Source organism: Colossoma macropomum, unplaced genomic scaffold, assembly GCF_904425465.1.
Source record: "Colossoma macropomum unplaced genomic scaffold, Colossoma_macropomum, whole genome shotgun sequence".
NCBI lineage: Eukaryota > Metazoa > Chordata > Actinopteri > Characiformes > Serrasalmidae > Colossoma > Colossoma macropomum.
Window position 1 is genome coordinate 57,779 of NW_023495140.1, and position 10,982 is coordinate 68,760.

Here is a 10,982-nt window from a genome sequence, read left to right on the forward strand (position 1 = left end):
GGGTCAGTCTGTCTCTGGGTGTGTTTGGGTCACTGCTGTAGACAGATCTCCTCCATTTGATCTGCTGGACGATCTTTACATGATGCTGTGGGATAATATTCAATACATAACATGCATTCAGTTTATAATATAATGCAGTTTATTTCACACAGTAAACTATTAATCTCTGAACCAAAGCAGAGTTTTAAAGATCTAATGATGGAGAAAAATGCAGGATGATAGAGAAATAAAATCTACACTGAAAATGAGTGAAATCTCACTCAAATAACGTTTCTAATGTTGTAATGATATCAGGAGTCACTCTATGACACTTTAAATCAGCATTTTATTTCCACACAGACATGTTAGGATGGAATGGTACAAACACATTATTTAAAATATACATGTAGTGACATATTCTTATGATCATAATTCAGACACTCACTACCTGTATAAATGTTCATTCTAAGCAGCATCAACTTTAACTGTGCTGTTCCACTGTTACTGACGTCTTCACTGGTAAGATCCTCAGAGGATAAACAGACCCATTAAAGAAATATGGTAAAACTCTCTGAGTGAAAGTGTGTGTTATAGTGTGCAGGTGTTTGTTGGTTAGAAGATCAGTGAAGGTCACTTTCCCCCTGTCCCAGTCCAGCTGCACTCTGACCCTCTGCAGCTTCTCTTTAGGTGTGAGGGAGTGAACTGACTGTCCTGGGCAGCGAATCCAGATTTTATTTCTGATTTTACTGTAATCCAGCCTCCACACTGAATCCAAGAAAGAGAATCCTTTTCTTGTTACAGACTCTGGTATCACACCCAGTGACCAGTTATCACTGTCTCCAACCTGGACGTCCCAGCAGTGTGTCCCTGAGTTAAAACCCTCAGAACCCAGAACACACAGGTACTCATCAAACCTCTCTGGATTATCAGGAAGTGATGATCTCTGTTTCCTGTATTCTACAGCAGTGAGATCATCAGACAGGTGGAGGTCTGGATGTGCAGTGTTGGGGTCCAGAGTAACAGGGGCTGAGGAGAGAGAACACAATGAAACACCATGTTTTTCTCTCATTTCTGTAAATGTTTTACCTCTACAGACTATTTTCTTTACTGTGAGTAAAACAGCTTTAGAGGTCGATTCCAGAACACAGATCAACTTTAATCCTGGACTAAATGTTGATGTTCAGTTCAGTGCAGCACTAAAGTGTATGTTCAGTAGTGAATGGTCATTATAGTCCAGTGACAGATCTAATCTGAGTGCAGCATTGTTCTGTAGTGATTCACTCACAGAGCTGAATGTCCATTAACATTTTCACACTCACTGACTTTCAGACCATTTTTACAATACTATTACAAAAATTACAATTATTATATTATCATGAATTATAAAAACTTTCTCTCTTGATCAAATGACAAGGTGAAATCTAATCTACATTTACTGAACACCTAAATCTAAATAATTCTGAATTTTATTTTTTTTGCTTCTTTGTTGAATCTTTTTGTGGTCATTTGACATCTATTATCTATTTTATCATCACTATGATCTATAAATAATTAGTTATGAATACATTATTCTGGTATGCTGTGCAGAGAACAATTAATTTGGTTTTTTTTTTTGACAGAAAAAAAAATCAAAATATGAAGTGAAAATACAAAATTTGGAGACCCCCAGCCACACTTCAAAAAAGCCCACCCAGCATACTGACACAAATATATTATTTACTCAGATTTTTGATCGTTATCTAGAATTAGGGAAAATTTAGAGCTGAAGATGAGTTCATATGTCCTCACCTAATAATAATAATAATAATAATAATAATAATAATAATAAAAAGTAAACTACCCTAATATTATTGTAATTAATATAATCACATACTTTTTTAATTAATGTATAAAATTTGTATTTTAATTCTTTCTAAATTATCTTTGACACAAATTGATATTTGCCTCAATTTCAATTTCAAAATATAATTTTAGTGATGTCCTTGGATGAATAAAAAAAAGTCTATGAATTCTTTCAAATATTAAAAATTATACTAAATAATATATGTTACAAATATGAATTGTGCTTTAATTTGATTTATTTGTGTTTAAACACTGATTCTTCTTCCTTTCACTCGAGTATATTTTTATCGCCATACTTCATATTTTATCTGAGTGAGATTTCTGCACAGTACAGTATTCATACTTTCACTTAAGTACAGTTTCAGTGTCCTTTTCACACCCTGAATAAAGAGAACATGATAACATGTTACTAATAGTTTATAAACAGTGTGTCATCAGTGCAGAAGCAGACTGTGTGAGAGAGATCAACCCTAAGAGAAACAGAACTTACTGTACTGGAGAATCTCCTGCATGTTCTCCCACACTCTGAACTTCAGGTTGGAAAGGTGTTTCACTACATTGATCAGAGCTCCTGATGTCTTCTCTGGATCCTTTGGTTTGAGCTGAGCTCTGAAAATAGAAGATTGTGTCAAATATATCACTGTAGAAATTTTACAGCCTGTAATTTATTTGACTAAATATCAATATTTTATGACATTTATTGTCTGGAGACAATAATTCTGTTGTTTCTGTTAAATAAATATTTCTGCTACTGTTCTCATCACTACAACATTAACACGCAATCCTTATTCACCTTCATTTCATTATAATACACTCATATTTACAATAAATACAATATACTGTAGATTTAAATGTAATAATGACTTTAACATTAGATAAAATGTGTGGTCTGACATTTACTCACTGTTTCTCTGTAGACTTGAAGTTCTGAGAGGGAAACAAAAAGAACATTGTAGTTAAAAATGAAGAGACTTTTCAGGTGTTTTTCATATGAAACACACAAACACCAGCAAACAGCCAAGTTAGTGACATTATCTATCATTTAATATTCAATAAAACTTTACCTTCTAAATAACTACTTAATAAAATTCATTATGTTTGTTATTTATAAATAAATCTAGTCAGTCAGATGTTGATAAAGTAGTTTGACTGGATGAATTTTGAGAGGCAGGGATCACAAACTAGACCGACGAGCAAAATGCAAACAAATCCATCAACCAGTCATCAACAAACAAATGCAGGTGAAGATCTAATGAGACTCACTTGGAAACACGGCTAAGAATTACAGGAGAACCACCAACAACAAAACCAGAGCCACACTAACACAACAAGCAGCAGGTTTGTGGATGATGAGGCAGCAGAGCCGGAATGTTCAGAGGATCCAGGAGAGGCTCCACTGATGATCAGATACAGAGTCAGAAGATCTGCTCATTTCTTTTGTCTTCATTTATAAAACAACTAAATAAACATATTTGGTTCTTCTACTTGAGTTTCCTCCCAGCAGAGCTCACTACTGTACTCTACTTTGTGTTTGTGGTCTCTGTGTGAATTAATGAAACTGTAATAATCATTTATGTGGCCTTCTTGTGTTGTTTACTGAGAAATGTGCTGACTCTGCTAAAGTCAGTGGTAATTAGTGTGATGTTGCTAATTCTACTGTGGCTATGATTGGCTTTGCTAACAGTTGTGCAGATTACAGTGTCAGTTATTTGGTTTATTTTACTGCTGTTTGTTTTTGCTACAGTTTAAGTTCCTTTTCTGGGAGACACTGTTCACATCTGAGTGGTACTATATTAGCACTATGCTAACAGACAAGCTAGTCTTAATTTAATGCCAAGTGTGTTATCACTGCGTGTGCTTAGAGCGCCCTCTGTTGGAATCTGCACTGTAGTACCAAATTCATCTTTCACTTTGTATCTCGGCACTGATTATTAACAGAACCAGTAAAAGAAAATTCAATATATTATCCAGACTGTTTTATTTACATCTAATAATGAATAATTTGCACATTTGAGTAAATATCATGTTCTGTAGTCAAGCTTTTTGTTTGTTTTCTGATTTACAGAAACCACACACACCTCTACACACCCAAACACACATATTCAAAGCCTGTTTCTGTTTGCTGAGAATCTTGTGGAGGAGACAATTAAAGCTTCCTATTAACTCAACCTGGAATCAGCCATCAGGGCGGATCTATAGGGCGGCAAAAGGTCGCAGCTGCCACCTCCTCTGCAGCTTTAACCACCCTAATTATTAACCTTAATTATGCAACCCTAAAGAACACTGAAACTCAGTCTGTGTTTTGTTGTGTTATTTATGCACATTGACACAAGAATTTGAGAGACTGTAGGAATTTATCAGTGATTTAAATATATTTTGAAATGTTGATGTGGCTGTGAGTTTCGTTTTATAGGTCTCTCCTCATTCAAAGAGAGAGGAGTCTGGTCTCGTATGACTGGAAATACCTGCTCAGGGACGTGTTAAAGTGGCTGTTGAGTGAACAGACTTTCCTATAAGGACTTTGGTTTGTGTCATTAACTCTGTAGTTACCTGCTCAGCTTGCAGGTTAAATGAATAAAGGTATTTACCTCGAGTTGCATTTGTTACTCGGTTAACCTTCACTTGTTCTGAACTACAGTTAAATTCAACCTAAGACTTAATCTCAGCCCTCCAGTCACCAGAGATGTAGAATCATCACATACGATTTGGACTTGAGTCCGGTTGGTATCAGAAGTTTGATGACTTGAAACTCGACTCAACAAAATCAAGAAAGATTTGTGACTCGACTTTGACTTGAACACCAGTGACTTGGACTTTGACTCAGACTTGAGCCTTAGGACTTGGAACGACTCGAGACCCAAAGTGGAAGAAATGTGGAGAGACTGACTGCAGACAGGACTCTACACAGCTGCTGACTTTTCATGTGAAAGGTTTTGTTCCCTCCCCTAAAGTTGATATACATCAGCTTCCTCAAATGTCTGTCAGTGAGTTTATGCTCAGCTTAATTTATTTAGGAAGAAAAGTGAAGCATTAAATTTAAGTTCCCTCCATAAGACAGACACACGCAGAACATCAATAGTCAATGAGCCCAGCTCAGCTCTTAAACTCTTACTGGAGAAACTGACCAGCTGATCTGACCATTTTCCTCATGGTAGTTAAACAACAGAAACACAGCTCTCTGTATTTGACAGAGCTTAACAGCTTCTGCAGGTAAAACAAGCTCAGCGTTCACCACGAGGCTGAAGTTGACTTTTAATCCTCCAGGTTCATATTTGAATTTGCTATTCCACCTTAAACGTTGCAGAAGTTCCACATCGGAACCGAACGGAAAATTTGAAGAAGAAGCTGCTGACAAATAAAAAGTCAACTTCAGCTTTGTACATTTACCATCATTTTGCTGTGTTTTCTGTAAACTTTGTTCAGCTCAACTCAGTTGGTTTGGATTCTATTGTCTAAATTAATTTCAAGCTAGTGTAAATTAAATTAATAATAATAAAATTACACAGAGCTACACACTGCTAACATGCTGTCATTAAAAGACTGTATTACTGTTATCAACTGTTTTGGTGTTCAGTGTTGAAATGGCCTTAAATTAGCTGAAGAACTCATTGTGACTTGTTTAGGACTGGAAGATCAGGACCTGAGCTTCAACTTAAGACTTGCCTGTATTGACTTTGGACTTGAATCGAGACTCAACTGTCTTGACATGGGACTTGACTCAGGAATCGAATGTCAAGACTTGACTTACTTGCAACTTAGTGACTTGTTCTCACCTCTGCTAATCACTGCTTAGCAACTGCTGCTATCAAGCTTTCTGTTGTTTAGTGCTGATGTTTCAAGTATTTTGAATTTTGACCAACTTTGGTCAAAAGGTGTGACTGGGAGACCCTTAAAAGTGAGACTGCAACAGAGCACAGCCTGTCATTTTCTACCCATATCTAAAACTAAAATTTAGAAGTCTTTGGTCTGCAAATTTGGTACTTACTGTGCTCTTTCACTACAAAAGCTAAAAGGGTGATGTCAAAATATCAAAGCAAATGTCTACTTCTACGGAAGAAGTCATAAGAGGTAAGATATAAAGAGTCCATAAACATTTATCTCATGCTCGCAGTGGCAGCATGCTTTAGCCGAGAATACTTGCCAGTTGAGTAAACATGCTGTGTTGTTTTTCCTCAGCATCTCAGCTGTCTGATTTGAACTAGTCATGTGGACTACAGTGGGCAAAAATTGTGCCTGTAGGGAGTGGATGTTTTTTAAATGCTTCTTCTATCCACCAGCTATCCTGGTTTAGTCTGTGTCTACCTTACAGCATCAGATGCACACAGTACCCAACACTAACAATCTCACATGGTGGATTATTGTGACTGTATAGATCTTCATAGTGATCCTCCCCTTTAACACTAAAACATTTAACTCACCTTTTCGTTTCTAATGTTGGTATGAGAAGCACTTCCTTCAGAAGTACAAAGAGAAAAAAGCAGCTTTTGGGTGTATGAATCTCAAAAATAGAGAGAAAGAAAAAAAGAAATATTCTTACCTGTAAGAACAGAACGTCCTCAGCTTCCATTTCCTTCTCTATGTTTCTGATTGTGTCTGAAAGAGATGATATTTCTCCTTTCATCTCCTCAATCTTCCTCCTCATTGTCTGACTCTTCTGCTCCTCTTCCTCCTTCAGTGCAGCTATCCTTGCTGCTTCTTCATCTCTTAGAAACTGGTGAAGCTTCTCAAACTCCTCCTTTATCTGCCTCTCTGTGTGCTGGGCCTGCGTCTGGAATGAGAGACCATTAGGAAACACAAACTCTAACAGATGATCTACAAGTGTTTACCACCTACAGGAGAAGTGGACACTCATCAGAAACATGACCTCAGAAACATGTTTCACAATTCAAGATGATGTTTCACCTTAATGTGAGCTGCTGTTTGGTCATAGTCTTGTTTAGCTTCCTCTAAGACTTTCAGATTCTTCTGTAGAGGCTCCAAAGCAGACTTGAGTTTATCCTGGAATCAAACAACAGTTCAGATGAGTGACATCTAAATGAGTGATGAGTGATCAGTTTAACTTTTTAAATGTAATAGTTGTCCTACACACTACAGTTGAATAGAGAGTAATAGCAGTTTTACTCTCAGCTTCAGAATTAGAAGAGTTTTTCTTTCTGTAAGTTTACATTTTACATTGACCATCATAATGAATTTAACAACAGAGCATTTTTCTGACTGATAATTCACTGTTTGCTGTTTGGCCTGAAACCATATTATATTAGACGCCACTCATATATCACTTATATATCACCAACTGACAGACTTTACCTTTAGCATACATAACAGGTTAATCTGGTACTGAACTATTTCAAACAATTTGATTGTTACACTGAACATATCAAAATACTAGACATGTCCTACCTTAAACTCTGTCACAGCTTCATCAACTGGACAGAATTCGTGATTTTTGTGTTTCTTTGAAGTCTGACACACCACACACACAGGCTGCTGATCATCCAGACAGAAGAGTTTGAGTTTCTCATTGTGCAGAATGCAGAGCACCTCAGACCCTGCTGAAGATCTCTGACTCCTGCTCTCTAGAAGAGCCTCACACACGTTCTTCAGTACAAGGTTACAGGGAGGGCGATCTTTAGAGGATCTTCTTCTACAAACTGGACATTCCCGAGACCCCTTAGTTTCCCAGAACTTCTGCAAGCAGGTTTTACACACACTGTGGCTACATGACAGAACAACAGGATCCCTGAAGATTTCACAGCACACAGGACATGAAAGCTCTTCTTCTGAAAGAGGGTTTCTAGCAGCCATTTCCTCCAACTGCTGCTGTGCTGTTTCTCTGTAATGGTTCCTTTAGTCCAACCTTCACTTTCACTTTTAGGGTGTCTGTAATGATCAGAGCAGCACAGTTGAGAATCAGCCACCGTAGCCCTTCAACCCACTGAGTGAGTTTTAGCTCCTTTCAGAATCACACATCAAGAAACAAACACATACAGTCACTGTTTAAAAGCTCCTCATTGGTGTCTCTGAGTGAAGTGAAAGCAGAATGAAGAAAGATCAGAGAGACAGTATGAGATTCACTTCCTACAAGAGTTTGAGGAAGTATGGAGGAGGAGGAGCTTTGGAAAAGGAGGATTCAGTCAGATGATCTATTCTACCTGTGTGTTTTCTACACTAGATGGCAGCAGTTCATTAACAACCTGAAACAAGGAGCTCTCAGATGAGTGGATGTTTCTAAAACATTAGAACATTTCATGAAGGACCCCCTCTGGCCTGGTGAAGTGCAGCAACTCAATGTGGCATCGATTCCACAAGTGGACAGACAACGTCTGGATGGATGTTGAGCCATGCGGCCTGGATTTCCACCCACAGCACTGTGGTGTTTGTAGGTGCAGGATCTCTGGTGTGAATGAACCTCTTTACCACATCCTATAAATGCTCAATAAGGGGCAAACATGCAGGCCACATCATTCATCTGAACTCTCTGGAATGCTCCTCAAACCATTTCTGGACAACTTGGGCCTGATGTCACGATGCACTATCCTACTGGAATATCCCATCATTGTGGGGGTACATGAAGTCCATGAAGGGCTGCAAATGGTCACTAAGCAGTGAAATGGTCATTGACGTGTTTGGGCAGACCAGTGCACCCAACCCATGCCATGAGACCACAACAAGGCACAGTGACTTATTGACAACTGGGGAAGGGCTTCATGGGGTCTGCTCCACACACAAACCCTACCATCAGCCTGAAACAATTGGTACTGTGACTCATTGGATCACGCCACATGTTGCCAGGCATCTAGGGTCCAGTTAGCAACCTCACTAGCCCAGATGAGGCACTGTGTCCGGTGTCATGGTGTTAACAGAGGCACTCTGCTGGGTCTTCTGCTCCCACATCCCATGGAAGCTAAAGAACGCTGCATTGTCCTGCAGGATTATGAGTGTGGGGCCATTTAATGTGGATGTGATTTCTGCCAGAGTTGCTTGTCTGTTCACACAGATGATTAAGCACCCGTGGACAGCCACTGCACTGTCCACTGTGGGTGGTAATGCCTTTAATGACATATTCCTGCTACACACGTGACATTTTGGATCGAGGAATGTCAAATGTCTGCACAACTTTGGAAATGGAATTTACCGTCCGTCAAGATAACACCTCAAAACTTAAAGCTAGTGTGGGCTTTTCCAAGCCATCCCCTGAAGTAACACCACTTCATAATCAATCTACATACTGCCATCCGAGGCCTTTTGGCATGTCAGTGTAAATAGCTGTCAGTTTTAATCCTTGAAAAAGGCTCCCTTCCTCTTCACTATGCTGCCCATAAATACCAGCCCATTTACAAATAGGCCAATGTTATGTATTTGTAATATGATAGTTTTACAGTGAAGATGTTGTAGATCCAGCAGTTCACCTAATCGCCTACAGAGGTCTCTCTCTCCTTAGTGCTGACAAAGAATTAAGGAACTGATCGGGGCCCAGTTTCCCAATGCATCTTAGTTTCGCAGTAATCAACTTTGTGCTAAGATGCTTTTGGGAAATCCAGCCTTGTTGAGTTCTGGAGGTTTTGTTAAGTTCATTATTGCCTCTTCCCGAGATTCAGCAATGAGACTCCATTGAAACTCCAGCCCCAGCCGCAGCTGCCTCTGTGCTTTTCCCCAACTCAAACACACCCACTAAACCTGACAATTAACAGATGAGTTGAATCAAATGTGTTTGAGCAGGGAAATCACCAAATTGTGCTGGACACAGCTTTCTAAGATTGGAGTCGTGCACTCCTGCTGTAAGGGATTTCTTATGCGATGTAGTCTTAACATGGATCACCATCCTGAACAGTTTTGCTCAGATTAAGACTAAATCTTTTTTATTTTATGCTTACTGACTCACAAAGCTAAGGATTACAGCATTGTGGTCACAGAAAAATGAAGCTTTAAAATCTGAAACACAATTTTATTCATTTTTAAAAGCTGTTTTTCAGCACCCAAAGGCAGGAACAGATGTAGGATCTCTTTTATATGAAATAATACAAGCCAGTGTCATTGCTGCAGCCTACATTCTTGAGTTCCTCATCATCACAGCTGGGAGTGGCTGGAGTGATGCAGGCCTGCTAATCATTAACAAGAGGGGGTTAAATAAAGAGGAGAGTCCATGAACCTGATCTCTAAGCCAGAACCCATGGACCAGTGGAAGGCACGGATAACAGTGGAGGAGGAACGTTGGCAGATTATAGACTGCCTGTGTCTCTGCTGTGGCTGAGCTGGTTATGTGTGCGCTTCATATCTGGGATGTCCAAGCTCTGCTAAGGCACTGGAGCTGAGTTCTTCAGTCCAGACTGCAAATAAAGACAAATACATGATGATTACAATGACTTTGTCTTGGACTTCAGGAGTTTTCGCTGTGTCAACAATGACGAATTCTGGAGCTTCGGCCAACTTCACTGACAGAGGACTGGTGGAGAAGTGGAAGATTGGACTGAATTCAGTTCAGTCCTGTCTGAACTGTTGAGAGCTGTTGACGATTGTCCATTGGCAGAGGAACAGTGACTGAAACAATTTGTGAACTGAATATCAAAGCAAGATATCCTTAATTTTAAAAAAGTCACCTAGAAATACTCTGCATGCTGGTGGTTAATTCAACACGAACTAAATATTTCCTGGGGTGAGGGTGAAATCAGTAAATGAGGATTGGGTAGTTATAAATATAGAGATTGCCTATATGAGATAACCCTTCTTATTTTAGTGTATTCCAAAAAGAGGGCTCGTGAATTGCCACTCTACAGGCCATGGGACTATGGATCTGCAGTCGGGAACCACGACACCTAAGAACAGAATTTATCCTTCATCAAACTCAAAATCTAAGTACACCTTTAGTTTAAACACAAGCTAAACTTGTCAAATTCTTCACACCCCAAACAAATAAGCGTCAACATATCACCAGAAAGTTGTGGTGTCCACCCCTATTGTATAAAAACAAGGAAATGCACAGTCCATCCTCTAACTTAGCAAATACATCAACACTTTCAGTAACTTTAAACAATTAGCTACCTTAATAAGTTGTTGCTAAATGGCCAATGTCAGCATTAACAGCTGTTTACTTACCAGTCTAGAAGAAACGTTGCAAGTTCAGCATTAAACTCCATCGTTTACTCTCCAGGAGCCTCTCCAGC

At 39.0% G+C, this 10,982-nt stretch overlaps 1 protein-coding gene across 1 annotated transcript; it reads right to left on the bottom strand.

Moving 5' to 3' along the window:
* Nucleotides 1-305: 305 nt before the first annotated feature.
* On the bottom strand, nucleotides 306-7,909 carry LOC118801044 (nuclear factor 7, brain-like). Its single transcript, XM_036561235.1, has 6 exons — nucleotides 7,222-7,909; nucleotides 6,724-6,819; nucleotides 6,359-6,589; nucleotides 2,726-2,748; nucleotides 2,312-2,430; nucleotides 306-1,005 (listed from the first exon to the last, which is right to left on the bottom strand). Exons 1-6 carry the CDS (start codon nucleotides 7,624-7,626, stop codon nucleotides 461-463), a joined length of 1,419 nt encoding a protein of 472 aa, XP_036417128.1. The 5' UTR covers nucleotides 7,627-7,909; the 3' UTR covers nucleotides 306-460.
* Between the last annotated feature and the right edge of the window lie 3,073 nt (nucleotides 7,910-10,982).

What these genes read in the sequence shown, in the direction of transcription:
- LOC118801044 (XM_036561235.1), bottom strand. Translation starts at nt 7,626, where the DNA reads ATGGCTGCTAGAAACCCTCTTTCAGAAGAAGAGCTTTCATGTCCTGTG. An exon ending in AAGCTGTGACAGAGTTTAAG is followed by an intron (nt 6,820 to 7,221) that starts GTAGGACATGTC and finishes GTTTGATTCCAG; the next exon opens with GATAAACTCAAGTCTGCTTT. An exon ending in GCAGGAGATTCTCCAGTACA is followed by an intron (nt 1,006 to 2,311) that starts GTAAGTTCTGTT and finishes CTCTCTCCTCAG; the next exon opens with CCCCTGTTACTCTGGACCCC.